General features: G+C 51.4%; 1 protein-coding gene across 2 annotated transcripts in view; it reads right to left on the reverse strand.

The window, feature by feature from the left end:
* Positions 1-1543: 1543 nt before the first annotated feature.
* Positions 1544-16633, reverse strand: part of CAPNS1 (calpain small subunit 1) — a 69229-nt gene continuing 54139 nt past the window's right edge. For both annotated transcript variants that reach the window (XM_075323470.1, XM_075323469.1), the window contains exons 3-11: positions 16186-16219; positions 15597-15686; positions 15426-15483; positions 14099-14163; positions 4222-4290; positions 3669-3747; positions 3274-3390; positions 2611-2669; positions 1544-1821 (exon numbers count right to left, since the gene is read on the reverse strand). In XM_075323470.1, the coding sequence (XP_075179585.1) occupies positions 1795-1821; positions 2611-2669; positions 3274-3390; positions 3669-3747; positions 4222-4290; positions 14099-14163; positions 15426-15483; positions 15597-15686; positions 16186-16219 (598 nt within the window). In that variant the 3' untranslated portion in view covers positions 1544-1794. The remainder of the gene's footprint in view (positions 1822-2610; positions 2670-3273; positions 3391-3668; positions 3748-4221; positions 4291-14098; positions 14164-15425; positions 15484-15596; positions 15687-16185; positions 16220-16633) is intronic.

Genomic DNA, 16633 nt, shown 5'->3' on the forward strand with positions numbered 1-16633 from the left:
AAGATCTGCCCTAAGGATAGGCCGTCAACATAAAGGTCCTGGATAAATGGTATTGGTCTTTAATATACAGGATTTTTTTTATGGACGAGATGTTAAATGTGTTTTGGAGTTTTTAAACTTGGAAAGATCAGATCGGGAGCCATAACCGGAGATCAGGCGAGCCTGGCTATTCTCTGCATCACTCATGGTGATTGACAGCTCTCTCCAATGTGTCCACTTTGCAAGAGACCAGTTCATCACCATGAGTGGCGCTGGGTATAGCCGGCTGGGGCCATGCCGGACTAGTCTCATCTTCGCCTATTGTTCTCGATCGGGTCTTAAAATTATAAAATTTTCTTTCCAATGCCCTTGGTTCGGGCAGCGCAAATCTAGTCCCCATAGAGCACTTGAACCTCTGAACGTTTGTACTATACAGTGTGTCCACCCATATCCTGTCCATCACCATTAACTTGAGAACGGCGGCAGCTATAGGCATAGAAGTGGTGTCTAGGTATAGTAAAGTAGCCATGCGCTACACAATGAAACCACCTACAGCGCCACCTGGTGGAAAACAACGGAATTAGCATTTTTATCTCAAACGGAACGAGAGAGAAAAAAAGTGAATTACAAAGTTGTAGGGCATCATCAATTCAATACGAATCGACACCTTGTATACAGAAATGCTATGATTAGAACGTGTAAACCTCACAAGGCTGCGGACGTGAAGCGATACCTCATGGAGACCTTCCTACAAGTCATTGGGTATGGTGGCTGTGTGGTGTGGCCTCCGCTCACCTGACCTGACCCCATTGGACTTCTTTCTGTGAGGTCACATCACACAGCAGGTGTATGCGACCCCTCCACCAACATTGCAGGACCTACGACGACGTATCACAGATGCTTGTGCAAACGTGTCACCTACCATATTGCACAACGTGCAGCAAGATACAGTATGCTGTGCAGAGGCCAGATGTGCATTGCAGCTGACGGGGGACACTTTGAGCATCGAAGTTAAATGAGCGCCATATGCGTGACCAGCATTCAGTGGGGTCATGGGTTTCATATCATAGCATTTCTGTATGCAAGGTGTCGATTCGTATTGTATTGATGATGCCCTACAACTTTGTAATTCACTTTTTTCCCTCTATCTCGTTCCGTTTTTGAGATAAAAATGCTGGTTGTTTTCCACCAGGTGGCGCTATTGGTGGTTTCATTGCGAAGCATATGGCTACTTTACTATACCTAGACACCACTTCTATGCCTATAGCTGCCGCCGTTCTCAAGGTAATGGCGGTGGACTGGATATGGGTGGACACACTATAGTAAAGTAATAGTTTCTAGAAGAAGTGAATAGAGCACAAATATGGTGGCATTGTATTATGGCGGTATTTTACATGTCATCTGATGAAAAAGCACAAAACTAACTCTTTTGGGTGTGATGGGACCCATTACGGTCCCTATGAATGAATGCCGTACTATGGTGCTGTCTGATATTCCATGCAAGGATGATCAATGACTAGGATACCAGGTCGCTGACAATGGGCGGCATACAAATAAAGCTGTGCACAGTTGAACTGGTTGGATTTATTGTCATTCACCTGGCATTACAGAGCATATAAAAGCAGAGGCGTCACACAGTACATGGTGCCAGCAGGTCCGCTGCCATAGACCGCTGGGCACCCAGATTCCAATATTAAAGTGAAACTTTTTTTCCTAAAGTTTACAAAGGTAAGGAGTGTAAAAAAACAGGCATGTATACAGCTGGGACAGAGGGGAGAGTCCTTCACAGCTCCACAAGGCGGCCGGTCTCCTGCTTCATGAATACATGGTCAGCTGCAGCCACTGCGAAAATAAAGGAACACAAATGACAATCATTTAAAGGGATTGTCCAGATCTATAGAAGCTCGGCCACACTGGATTGTATGAGTTATTACAGTTCAGAATCATTCACTTCTCTGGAGTTTTGCTGCAATACCTGACACAACCACAGACAGGGGTGGCGCTGTTTACAATGTCTTTAGAGGCCATTTAAGTATATAGTCTATAATTGATTTTTTTGGAATCGTTCCGTCAACTGATTTACTTATCTGCCCACAACTGACATTGAGCCAGGGGAGTAGCCTGGGGAGTAGCCTGGGGAGGGGGTTTGGGTCAAAGTTTGTGGGGGTGATCAATGTCAACTGATTAACCCCCCCACAGTCAACATAAGTAATGGGAGGGGGGTGGGGGGGGGGGGGTAACATTCAATTCAGGGAATAATAATAATAATAATAATAATAATAATAATAATAATAATAATAATAATAATAATAATATTTATTCATTTATATAGCGCTGTTAATTCCTCAGCACTTTACATACATTGGCAACACTGTCCCCATTGGGGCTCACAATCTAGAGTCCCTATCTGTATGTCTTTGGAGTGTAGAAGGAAGCTGGAGAACCCGGAGGAAACCCACGCAAACACGGGGAGAGCATACAGATCCCTTGCAGATGGTGTCCTTTGTGGGATTTGAAACCAGGACCCCAGCACTGCAAGACTATCAGTAATATATATTAGAATTGTGGAAACACCATGTGCAGCCGCCGGGAAAAAAAAAATAAAAAAAAAAAAAAAAAATCAGCACTCACCTCCTGAATGGTCACCCGGATCTTCCCATCTCCATCTTTATCCAAAGCTTTAAAAGCACCTGGAAAGCAAGAAAGTGAAGTATGAATACCCACGACTACGACCCTCCTCCAGAAGAGGGGGCCAAATCCCACCACTGTTCTTTGGATTTTCTTTGTAGAGCATTTAAAGGGAATCTGTCACCCAATTTTTGCCACCTAACCTGAGGGCAGGTTAATGTAGGGGCAGAGACCCTGATTCCAGCGATGTGTCACTTAATGGGCTGCTTAGTGTAGTTTTGATAAAAGTTTAATCAGCAGGAGATTATCATTACAGGACTACTTTGTGTGCTGCAGGTAGTCAAGCCTATTCATGAGCTCTGTATAACTGCTAGATCTGCAGCAGAGAAAACAGTGATCCTATCAAAATGATAGTAAGTGACACATTGCTGGAATCAGGCTCTCTGTCTCTGCTCTCAGATGGGAGAGAGAAAAAAACCTGGTGACAGATTCCCTTTAATGTTGGGCAAAACGGAGCCGCTCACACGAGTCTTTAGCTCAGTGGTGATATAGAGGCTCCAAACATGTATCGTTTGTTTTTCTAAGTATTTTTATGGCTCTTATGATGCAAAAATAATAATGTTGTGTGTCGCCATATCTGGAGACGGCCGGCGTAATATTACTTACGGAACATGGCGTCGAGCCGCACCAGGCAGCCGATGAAGTTGTCAAAGTCCATGTCGCCTCTCTCATCGGAATAACGGCGACTGATCATTTTGTACAAGTCATCGGTGAGCTGGAATCCTAAAAAAAGGGATCAATGAGCGCAATCAGTATAATGGACGGTCTCTGGGCGGCTCCACCATGGACAGGGGGTCGTTACCATCCTCCATGTCCCTGCGCAGATCTGACAAGCAATGATCCACTGGCAAGAGAAATGGTACTCATTTCCAGGAGGAATAACAGAGGACAGTGTGCAGTGCAGCACAACCAGGGAGATGCGGCTTTACCAAGTCTCTCCTCCTTCCTGTGCACTGAATGTGAGAGGACCGCAGCTGTAGTACAGCACTACCACCACCCACCTGCTGCCTGGAACGCCCCGGGGAGCTCATTGCCGTTAATCGTTCCCGATCGGTCAGCGTCATATCTCTTGTAGATCGCCTGGAAAAGTACAAATGGAACAAAATATAATACATTACATGCCTCAGCCACTGAATGACATCATAAAACACAACCCCAGCTGCTGCAGAACTTTATAATATACACCCCAGCTGCTGCAGAATCCCATAACACACCCCAGCTGCTGCAGAACCTCATAACACACACCCCTCAGCAGCTGCAGAACCTCATAATATACACCTCAGCAGCTGCAGAACCTCAAAATATACACCTCAGCAGCTGCAGAACCTCAATATATACCTCAGCTGCTGCAGAACCTCATAATACATCTCAGAACTTCTTTATGAATAAGGTTTTAATTGAATGTATGGTGCACAGGCATCTCTCCTCATACAGATATTACCCCAAGCCCTTCAGTCGTTACAATGCGCTCATTACTGCCCCCTATGATCATCGGCCGGGGTCACAGTCCCGGGCCCGGTTTCCCGGCGGCCTGTATTCTCCAGCTTTCATTACCTGCCATTTCTTTATGTTGTTCCACAAGTACTTGAATTCCTCAAAGCCCAGTTTGCCGGTGCTGTCGCTCTGTACAGAGGGGTTAAGGCCCAAACATCTCCCCCATCGCTGTAGTCTCCGTGTGCAGATACAGCACGAGCGCGATCGGGTGTGGAAAGTCACTATATGGACGGAGGAGGATTTGTATCTGGTTTTGCAGCTCAGCTCCCCTGAAGTAAATGGAGCTTATAAACCTACACTAGACCTGCGCAATCACATAGTACATCAATGAAAATACACATGATTTCAAAAAAGTATTACAAATTTTTATTAACATGATACCAATAGACAATATATCACATGATTCGAGATGGATATCAAAAAACACAGTAAAAAGTCATTACCCCTTAAAAACACAGAAAAAATCCTGGGACAGTGTGGTCTTAAAGTTGATACATCATAGTGGTCACATAGGATGTATACATGCACCCCAAAACACATCAAATGTAATATTACAAGACCAGCAATCTGGTATACTGTAGTTGAACAGGATGCAGGCATAAATCCCAAATACATCAAAGGTGAAGGTACACCTGACGAAGCGAGTGTGAAACGTGCGCGTAGAGGTGCTGGGCAGTGTGGTTCACCAGGTAGTGGTCTCTTACCAACTTCAATTTGCCTCCAGCAGTGTTTCAGGTCCGAATTCTTCCCATCTCCCTTCACTGGGTGATGGGATGGTTCAATACTGACCTGAATGCTGGCATAACTCCATGTGGGGTAAAATCTCATTGTAGATAGATATGCTGTGATTTATGTAATCCGCAGGGGTTTCTTTATGTACTATATGCTTATAATTGCATGACATGATAAATTGATACAGCAATATTAAATTTCTGCTGGAGTGCCAGCTTTGTACCTTTGATGTATTTGGGATTTATGCCTGCATCCTGTTCAACTACAGTATACCAGATTGCTGGTCTTGTAATATTACCTTTGATGTGTTTTGGGGTGCATGTATACATCCTATGTGACCACTATAATGTACCAACTTTAAGACCACACTGTCCCAGGATTTTTTCTGTGTTTTTAAGGGGTAATGACTTTTTACTGTTTTTTGATATCCATCTCGAATCATGTGATATATTGTCTATTGGTATCATGTTAATAAAAATTTGTAATACTTTTTTGAAATCATGTGTATTTTCATTGATGTACTATGTGATTGCGCAGGTCTAGTGTAGGTTTATATACTCTGTTTGGTGGACATGCATATATAGATTATGGATCTCTATTTCAGTTTTTGGATTTATATAAGTAAATGGAGCTTGTCTGCAATACCAGACACAACCTGAGGACAGGAGTGGCGCTGTTTCAGGAAGTGTCACAAACCACCGGGGAGGTCACTCAGAAATCCCCCGCGCTGGCTACCAGTACGTCACAATCGGGGGGTAACAAGTGGGGGGGTCACCCCTCCTTTATACCTCCCGACCGACAGACAGAGCACGTGACGCGCTCTCTAGCGCCCCTCTTATAGTCAGGCCAATTATGGAATTGCCCGACCATAAGCAAGGAGGCCGCTATACTACTTATGCCGATTATTGAAGGGTCCCCGGTGAGAGTAAGGTATATATTCCCCCGACCTCCGCGGGCGGAATATATAAAATCTCCCCGAATCTCACTGGCCTCCCCACAATAATCCTTGGCACAATTCGCTGCCACCAACCGATTTACGGTAACTATTAGCCGAACACACAGACGTGGGATTCAAGATCGAGATAACAGAACAGCCCAAGATTAATTATATAATTTAATCAGCCTAAAGCACACTAGAAACTACAATATATACAATAGGGAATCTACAGAATATACAGTTATGTCAGAGTACAGTTACAATCAAAGCATGGGTTACAAACAGGCATACACAGTTCCAGCAGTTACCTTGTTGCGTCTGGCCACAGGGGGGCGCTGTAGACCAGGTTTCCAGGAACTCCCTCACAGGTCTTTCCCAACCAGGCCCCCGAGCAGAAGAACACTGGAAAATGGCCGAAGTAGGGTTATCAACCTGGGCAGATCCAGGTCCCCTCCTACCTTAGTGACCTCACAGGGAGCACTGCTCCACCCCTGGCTGGAGTTATGGACAAATTCACAACATGGAATATGGGCCATAACTTTGCCTGGGAGCGTCGTAGGCGGACGCCAATGCTCTCATTGTGACAGTTATGAATTTAGCTACAGAACGAGGGGACTCATGACCTGTCTACGAGTTCCCATATGGCTGATATCACGCCTGGGGTATTTCCCAAGCTCCCCCTTCCATAAAAAAGGTGTGCCAGCATCGTCCGCCTGCGCAAACACCATTTTTATGGTTGCCATATTTATCGGAGATATGGCTTGCGAGATATGAACCATTTTTTACTGGAGTCGTTCTGTCTGGCTACTTCCAAGCCTTGCTAATGAGATACAACTCTTGTTACAGGGGGACGGCAGGGAGTCATCCTGGGTCCATTGTCCTCACATCATCTCATCTCCATATCAGAGGAGATGGCTGTTGGAGGTGTAAGTGGGATGTGACACCTTCACAGATGCTGGACATTTGAGAACCAGAAGGGAGGGGGGGGGCACTGCCAGGGAGTGATGAGAGCAATTATGACTTCTAGTCATAATTCCTCTTCATATCCCAGGATTTACCTCACACCTCCCCCCTTTTGAGGGCGCTAGGGGGCAGCACACTCCGGTGTTCCCCCGTGCGCCCGTCCGCGACCTCTCCTTGTCGGGACAGCCCGTCTGCGTTACCGTGGTCACGGCCCCTTTTGTGGCGAATGGTGAAGTCGTATTGCTGGAGCGCAAGGCTCCATCGCAACAATCGCCCATTCGTCCCAGAGACGGTGTGCAACCAGCTGAGGGGATTGTGGTCCGTCTCCACGATGAAGTGGCGCCCGTATAGATAGGGTTGCAGACGCTGCAGGGCCCACACTATGGCCAGGCACTCCTTCTCCATTGTAGAATAGGCCACTTCCCTTGGTAACAGCTTCCTGCTCAGGTACAAGACTGGGTGCTCTTGGCTCGCAGAGTCCACCTGGCTGAGCACCGCACCGAGGCCGAAGTCACTGGCGTCGGTCTGTACTACAAACGGCCGCGTGAAGTCGGCTGCCTGTAGCACGGGCGGGCTGGACAGGGCGTCCTTTAGGGCCCGGAAGGCTGTCTCGCAGTCCACTGTCCAATCGACTGCAGAGGGCAGCTTCTTCTTGGTGAGGTCCGTCAAGGGCTTTGCCAGGCTACTATAGCATGGAACAAACCTCCTATAGTACCCAGCGGTCCCCAAGAAGGACATCACCTGCTTCTTGGTCCTGGGGGTGGGCCAGGATGCGATGGCCTCCACTTTCTCAGGCTCGGGCTTCAGCGTTCCCCCACCTACCCGGTGACCGAGGTACTGGACCTCGCTCATGGCCAGCTGACACTTTCCCGGCTTGATGGTCAAACCTGCCCGGTGGATCCGCCTGAGCACCTGTGCTAGATGCTCTAGGTGGTCCTCCCAGGTGGGACTGAAGACGGCAATGTCATCCAGGTACGCGGCCGCGTACCCTTCAAGTCCCTTGAGCAGGGTGTTGACCATCCGCTGGAAAGTGGCAGGGGCATTCCTCATCCCGAATGGCATCACCGTGGACTCGTACAGTCCAAATGGGGTAATAAAGGCAGAGCGTTCCCTGGCCTTGCGAGTCAGGGGGATCTGCCAATATCCCCGGCTCAGGTCCATGATGGTCAGGTACTGAGCCCCGGCCAACTGATCGAGCAGGTCATCGATGCGTGGCATTGGGTACGCATCGGCGACCGTGACAGCATTGAGCCCCCTGTAGTCCACGCAGAACCGAGTGGTTCGGTCCTTCTTAGGGACGAGGACTACAGGCGAGGCCCAAGCGCTGTTGGATGCCTGGATCACCCCCAGCTTCAGCATCTCGTCAATCTCCTGGCGCATGTGTTGCTGCACCTCCAGGGAGACCCGATATGCTGAACGCCGGATCGGGGGATGATCCCCAGTGTCCACGTGATGGACAGCCAAGTCAGTCCTTCCGGGCTGGTTGGTAAACAACCCCCGGAAGGGGAGGAGGGTGGCCCACAGCTGGGACCGTTGGTCCTCCAAGAGCTGGTGGCCAACCTCCACATCCTCAATGGATCCGCCTGCCCTAACCTGGGCTAGCATATCCAAGAGGGTTTCCGCTTCTCCCTCCTCGGGCAGGTTGCACACGGGGAGCGCACATGCCTCCCGCTCATGATGTGCCTTCATCATGTTCACATGGAAGGGCTTTCGCCTTCCACGGGCGGGGTCCAGGGTGACCAGGTACGTTACAGGGTTGAGCTGCTGGTACACGAGGTATGGGCCTTCCCAGGCTGCCTGAAGCTTGTCCTGTGGTACGGGGACCAGTACCCACACCTTTTGACCCACTTGGTAGGTCCTCTCACAAGCGTTCTGGTCGTACCAACGCTTCTGATCGGCCTGGGCTTGAGCCATATTGTCGTGTACCAGTTGCGTCAAGGCCTGCATTTTGTCCCGGAAGCGCATGACATACTCGATGACCGACACTCCAGGGGTGGCCAAATCCCCTTCCCAAGCCTCTTTCACCAGAGCCAGGGGGCCCCGCACACGTCGCCCGTACAGGAGCTCAAACGGTGAGAATCCTGTTGAGGCCTGTGGAACCTCCCGGTAAGCAAATAACAGGTGTGGGAGATACCGCTCCCAGTCACGCCCATGGGAGTCGACCAACATCTTAAGCATCTGCTTTAAGGTGCCATTGAACCGCTCGCACAGGCCATTAGTCTGTGGATGGTACGGGCTGGCCACCAGATGTCGCACCTGGACTTGCTTACAGAGGGTCTCCATCAGCTGGGACATGAATTGGGTCCCCCGGTCGGTGAGCATTTCCTGGGGAAAACCCACTCGGGAGAAAATCTCCAGCAATGCGGTGGCCACCTTGTCAGCCCGAATGGACGACAAGGCCACTGCTTCTGGGTACCGGGTGGCATAGTCAACTACCGTCAGTATGAAGCGTTTCCCGGAGCTGCTGGGGATGGCCAGCGGGCCGACCAGATCCACAGCCACCCTCCTGAAAGGCTCATCGATGATTGGCAGAGATACTAGTGGGGCTTTGGGGTGTGGCCCCGCCTTCCCCACTCTCTGACAGGTTTCACACGAACGGCAGTAGGCAGCCACATCGGCCCCCATTTTTGGCCAGTAGAAATGCTGGTTTAACCTGGCCTTGGTCTTAGCGATCCCTAGGTGTCCGGCCATCGGAATCTCATGTGCGATCCGCAACAACTCCGTCCGGAACGGATAGGGTACCACCAACTGTCGGTCCCTGGGCCACGCCTCCGGTGAACCCTGCTGGACCGTGGCCCGGTACAGCCGTCCTTGGTCCCAGACCACTCGCTCCGGGTCCGAGTCCGAGGGAGGCTGTGCCGCCTGCTCCTTTAGAGCTTTCAGGCTGTCGTCAGCTTCTAACGCTGCCTGAAACCCCTGACCAGATGTGGCCAGAATCGACGAGACTGTCACATCTTCGGTCAGTACCCCGGGACCTGTGTCCTGGCCTCCACCTGACTCGGCTGCCACTTGGTCAGAAGGGGAAGAGCTATCGGACCTCCGGGAGGCCCCTTGGCTTCCAGCACTCCCACTGCGGGTGACAGCGGCCACAGCGACCGTGGGTCGTGCCTGCTCCTCCTCCGTTCCTGACCAAGTCGCCGGTTCAGGCAGACCTACCTGGCTTCCTGACACCCCGGTTGTGGGGGAACCCTGCACCGAGATCTTACCTGGGAGCACTTCCGCTCCTGGACCGGCCCCAATCTCACCTGCCTGTTCCCCCTCTGCAGCAACAGAACCCCGCTGTGAAATCTCTGGGGACCCCACATTTGCTGTGGTAGCCCCCACCCCACACACTGGTCCTCCCCCTGCAGCACCCTGCTCTCTGCTTATCCCTGCAGAGGGCAACAGATCCCAGCTCACAGGCTGGTTACTTGTAGAGGCATGGTCACACCTTTCTCTGACCCCCTCCCCTGTCACAGCTGCAGCTGAGTGTGTGTCTATGGTGTCTATGCAAGCAGAAATATCAGAGTTCACTCCCTCCTCCCTTACATCATTCATAGATAACACATTAACATTGTTAGGAGTCATGTCAGTACGGGCTGAAGGTTCAGCCCTTGGGGCGGGGCCAAACTGGGAGGTTATTTGCCCCAAATCTGTCCCAAGTAGCACGTTTGCAGGGATCCGATCCGTTACCCCCACCTCCCTCACCCCTCGCCCTGCGCCCCAGTCCACATAAATGTCAGCAACAGGCAGCGCCGGGTCAATGCCTCCAATCCCGGAGACAGCGAGGGTTTTTCCAGGGATCAAGTCTTGGGGGGACACCATCTCAGGCCGCACCAGAGTCACCTCCGAGGCGCTGTCTCGCAGTCCTATGGTCACAGACTGGCCGACGGTGACAGGTTGGAAGCTGTCCAGGGACCTACCACCACCCCCACCCACACAATACACCTTGGGCGGCCCTTGGGACGGGGACGGAGCCGGGGCCTTGGGACGCTGAGGGCACATGGCCTTGAAGTGTCCAGGTAGGTTGCACTGGTGGCACCGTCTTGGTTCCGCCACGGGCCTGGAGAGGGGAGTTGAGGGGGACACCCCCTGCAGTCTAGGGGCAGGTGGGGCAGTCGCAGAATTCATCTTACCCCCTCTCCAGGTGCTGCTGGTGGCCGCTCTCCTGGCCTCAGGGGCCCGGTTGTTGGTGTAGTCATCGGCAAGGGCAGCTGTAGCCGTGGACCCCTTTGGCTTCTGGTCTCGGATGAACTGGCGGAGATCCTCAGGGCAGTTCCACAAGAGTTGCTCCGTGATGAACAAGTCCAGGATCTCCGGTCCGGTGGAAAGCTGCAGGCCTTGGGTCCAGTGGTCGGCAGCTCGGGCAAGTGCCCGCCGGTGGTCAGCCCAGGAGTCCTTTGGTCCCTTCTGTAGGCTCCGGAACTTCTTGCGGTAGGACTCTGGAGTGAGGTTGTACTGTTGGATCAGGGCCCGCTTGATGGTGTCGTAGCCCTGATCTGCCTCAGCAGGCAAGTCCCCAAGGACATCCAGGGCCTTACCCCTTAAACGGGGGGTCAGGTATTTGGCCCACTGGTCCTTGTTCAGATGGTGCTGCAAGCAAGTCTGTTCAAAAGCAGTCAAGAAAGAGTCCAAGTCTCCATCCTTCTCCAGCACTGGGAAGTCCTCAACACGGACCTTTGGAAGTTTGGTGTCTTGAAGGTCACGTGTGGCTGATGAGGGCCGGAGCTGAGCTAGCTGCAGCTGGTAGTCACGCTCTGCCTGTCGCTCTCGCTCTTCACGCGCTGCTTGCCGCTCCGCAGCCTCACGCACTGCTTGCCGCTCCGCAGCCTCAGCATCACGCGCTGCCTGCCGCTCTGCCCTGTGCTCTGCCAGGAGTCCCTTGTAGCCCTCCTGGTCTCCAGCCTGGAGAAGGGCCATAGCCATTTGAAGAAGGCTATCCGAGCCTCCCAGGCTCGGTGGAATGGCACGTGGTGATCTGCGGCCCGCTGCGGAGCCGGGTGATTCACTGTCCATTGCAGAGCGGAGGGCTGGCATCTGGCTCGTTGAGGACCCTTGGGTGAGCTGCTCCTCATCTTGTCCAGCAGTGCCCGGTTGTGCAATGTCCTCTGCAGAGCTGTTTTCTGGCGTCGAGCTCCTGGAGGACTCGTGGGCAACCTCCTCATTGCTGTCCACAGCACCGTCCTCCCTCTCTTCGGCTCCTGCCTTAGCATTGGCCAGTTGCATAGCTCTGCTCCTGGTGCCATCAGCCATTCTTGCAGACTTTTGGTCACTGACACAGAACTGACACCTGATGCCTCCACACACCTTACAGTATCTGCACTCTGACACTCTAGTGTTGAGCTAGTCTGAAGACCCCAGCAGCCACAGCTGCTGCAGGCAGTCTTTAGTGTCTGGGAGTATGGGTCTCACACTCACACACACTATTATCTCGATCCCACTGCTATGCCACCAATATGTCACAAACCACCGGGGGGGTCACTCAGAAATCCCCCGCGCTGGCTACCAGTACGTCACAATCGGGGGGTAACAAGTGGGGGGTCACCCCTCCTTTATACCTCCCGACCGACAGACAGAGCACGTGACGCGCTCTCTAGCGCCCCTCTTATAGTCAGGCCAATTATGGAATTGCCCGACCATAAGCAAGGAGGCCGCTATACTACTTATGCCGATTATTGAAGGGTCCCCGGTGAGAGTAAGGTATATATTCCCCCGACCTCCGCGGGCGGAATATATAAAATCTCCCCGAATCTCACTGGCCTCCCCACAATAATCCTTGGCACAATTCGCTGCCACCAACCGATTTACGGTAACTATTAGCCGAACACACAGACGTGGGATTCAAGATCGAGATAACAGAACAGCCCAAGATTAATTATATAATTTAATCAGCCTAAAGCACACTAGAAACTACAATATATACAATAGGGAATCTACAGAATATACATATGTCAGAGTACAGTTACAATCAAAGCATGGGTTACAAACAGGCATACACAGTTCCAGCAGTTACCTTGTTGCGTCTGGCCACAGGGGGGCGCTGTAGACCAGGTTTCCAGGAACTCCCTCACAGGTCTTTCCCAACCAGGCCCCCGAGCAGAAGAACACTGGAAAATGGCCGAAGTAGGGTTATCAACCTGGGCAGATCCAGGTCCCCTCCTACCTTAGTGACCTCACAGGGAACACTGCTCCACCCCTGGCTGGAGTTATGGACAAATTCACAACATGGAATATGGGCCATAACTTTGCCTGGGAGCGTCGTAGGCGGACGCCAATGCTCTCATTGTGACAGTTATGAATTTAGCTACAGAACGAGGGGACTCATGACCTGTCTACGAGTTCCCATATGGCTGATATCACGCCTGGGGTATTTCCCAAGCTCCCCCTTCCATAAAAAATGTGTGCCAGCATCGTCCGCCTGCGCAAACACCATTTTTATGGTTGCCATATTTATCGGAGATATGGCTTGCGAGATATGAACCATTTTTTACTGGAGTCGTTCTGTCTGGCTACTTCCAAGCCTTGCTAATGAGATACAACTCTTGTTACAGGGGGACGGCAGGGAGTCATCCTGGGTCCATTGTCCTCACATCATCTCATCTCCATATCAGAGGAGATGGCTGTTGGAGGTGTAAGTGGGATGTGACACCTTCACAGATGCTGGACATTTGAGAACCAGAAGGGAGGGGGGGGGGGCACTGCCAGGGAGTGATGAGAGCAATTATGACTTCTAGTCATAATTCCTCTTCATATCCCAGGATTTACCTCACAGGAAGAAAGCAGCCATGTTTCATTTTTAAATAGGGAGACCTGTCAATCAAACTTGGAGGAGAGAGGACGCCCCCTAGTGGACAGTGATCTGTACCAACTTTTTAATATTGGTTTCATCAATGTAATCTGGGAGCCTGAAGTTATGGCCGAGTCTCATTTCAAGGAAACAAACATGTTCGCGGTGTAACGGCCCCATATACATTATATTAACCCCCTCTGTCCGGCACAGGAGCTGAGCCCGCTGTATACAGTCACCACCTGCCTTTATATAACACATCTCCACTGACCCCTTAAAGGGGTTGTCCCCTTTGAAAAAGCTTTCTGAGCTCAGTGACTGGTTGCAGCGTTATAACTGCCGTCAACGCTGCAGCCGAATGTATGGCTACGCTGGTGAAAGCAATAAAAAAGGCCGCCGTGTTTTATTGCTGGGGGAGATCAACAGAGGAGTGCGGCAGCGGCTTACTCCCCTCTCCCCATTAATGTGGGGGGCAGGAGAAGGACATGGGCAAGAGCTGCTAACGTGGCTATGGCACATCACACAGTGTATAAGGATACGTCCATCACGGCCACCATACTGCGGCACGAGTCGATGCTGAAGCCGTCCGTCTTCAGGTCCGGATCTGAAAGAGAAGAGGATGGCGCGGTCACTATGGTAACGGGCGCCTCTGAATGCAAATATAAGAGCCGACATTTACATGAGGCTCGGCCTGGTGCAAGCCGAAATATGAAGCCTGGGACTGGCCTCGTATTCCCATTACTAGGACCTGTATGTACAGGGGACTGATCCTTGAGACCGACGGGGCACAGTGCTGACCGTTACCCTTCTCCCCGCATAGACCACCGGCCGTGCAGGAGCGGGTACTATTCACTGGCGTGTCCGGGCACCATTGTGCAGGGAAGGACTAGAGATGAGCATTTCCATTTCAGGATCTGGTGTGGTCTCCGAGCTCGGACCCCCACTGATCATAGAGTGATGACGTATCCCATCGATAGGCCTCATAAAATCACCTCAGAAAAATCACTTGCGAACAAGACCGGCAGCAGAGCCTTAAAAGGGGCTGTCCAGTCTTACATATCCATTGTATAGCCATAGGATATGACTAACGTATGATAGATGGGGGTCCTACCGCTGGGACCGCGTCCATCTTGAAAACAGAAAGTATGATAGATGGGGGGGGGGGGGGGGGGTCGTACTGCTGGGACCGGCTCCATCTCGCGAACAGAAAAAACAGAAGGTATGATAGATGAAGGGGGTCCTACCGCTGGAACCGCGTCCATCTTGAAAACAGAAAGTATGATAGATGGGGGGGTTTTGTGCTGCTGGGACCGGCTCCATCTCGAGAACAGAAAGTATGATAGATGGGGGTCCTACCTCTGGAACCGCGTCCATCTTACGAACAGAAAGTATGATAGATGGGGGGGGTGTTCGTACTAATGGGACCGGCTCCATCTCGAGAACAGAAAGTATGATAGATTGGGGGGGGGGGGGGCGTGTCCTACTGCTGGGACCAGCTCCATCTTAAGAACAAAAAGCATGTTGGGTGTGGGTCCCAGCAGTAGGACCACCATCTATCATCAATGTTGTACTTAATGGATGCCTGTCCCTGCAGCAGGACCTCCAGCTATGTACAGAACAGAAAGTATGACATCCGGTGGTCCTATCGGAGGGACCGTATACATCTCGAGAGACGTTCCACTTGAAACCGCTCTTCATATTGACCCACGTGCAAATTTTTGAACTGCCTAACAAATCATTAGAAAGACTCCGCGCATGCGCAGCCCCCTCTCCGCGGACGGTGGCACAGTGGAGAGGGGGCTGCAATCTGCTGGTAATTGTGACTTTCCCCTCTAATTCGGGCCGTCCAATCCCTCCAATACTCACGTCGTGCAACCACTTTGTTGACGATTCCCATCAGTTCGCAGGCGCTGACCTCCATGTCCTGGAGAAACACAGGCGTCAACATTAATCATAGTGCGGTACGGAGCACCCTCCCTATGACAACACCGACAGTGCCAACCCTGGAGCACGTGCCAACGCACGCCCGTCACTCACATCTCCGGCCAGCTGGCTGAAGAGCCGACGGAACTGCCGCTCCTCCTCGCTCTCATTGGACTGAATGACGGAAATGTGGCTCCGCGGGGGCTGGAGAGGAGAGACAGAGGGGTGAAATTAGGCAGCCGTGGACCTGTACTCGTCCATAACTGGCTGCGTAGTGCATGATCTCTCTCGCTTTCTGGTATCAGTCATTTTAGTAGTCCCCTGCTCCATCACAGACCTGGTGTGCAACAAGGGAAGGTTAGGGGGTGTTTTCCACTTGAGGGCATATTTTGGGCATTAAAGGGGTTTTCCACAAAGGCATGGATTGTTGATAACTGGGACCCCAGAGTATCACCTTACAGCAGGGGCTTAGCTGCCAATCACAGCCTGGCTCCGAAAAGCGACTGCATATCATTGGGGCGACCAAGAAGCCTGTGTATAAAGCCGGGTCATGTGTGCACTAATCACCCGCTGGGCCCATAATGTTCATGCCATGTGGCCAGTGTGGTGCCAGGCCCCGAACAATCTATGCTGGGGGTCTGCTAGTATCGAGTGACACCCTCCTCAGAGCCCACCACTAACAGGGAATGTACCAATCACTCACCGGTGGGGTTGGGTTGTAGTTTGCGGCTGCGTCACTAAAAAAAAAAAAAAAACATTATTATAACTATCTGTAGAATGATAGGACACTCGTATCAGTAATATAATGTCTTACCCTATATTTAACAGGGGAATTCTGGTGTCCGGACACAGGGGGCTGCAATTTACCCTCTATATATGCGTGTAATACTACATTTCTCCTGTAGGGGGCCACTGCAAGGAAAATGTGCAGCTGTCTGTCCTGATCCCGCCCCCCAGTAACATCAGCTGTTAACAGGGGTCCCAGGAGCAACCTCAGTGGTGGATCACAGCAGCGGTAGCCGACATTAACCCTTTACTGGAACACTGCAATACTTTGGTATATGAATCGACTCATAGTATCGTGGTCCACTGACCGCGTCCATAATCTGTGGCCACCGGACAGGAGAAACGCGAACCTTCTAACTGCAAGT

Source organism: Anomaloglossus baeobatrachus, chromosome 9 (assembly GCF_048569485.1).
Source record: "Anomaloglossus baeobatrachus isolate aAnoBae1 chromosome 9, aAnoBae1.hap1, whole genome shotgun sequence".
Taxonomy (NCBI): domain Eukaryota; kingdom Metazoa; phylum Chordata; class Amphibia; order Anura; family Aromobatidae; genus Anomaloglossus; species Anomaloglossus baeobatrachus.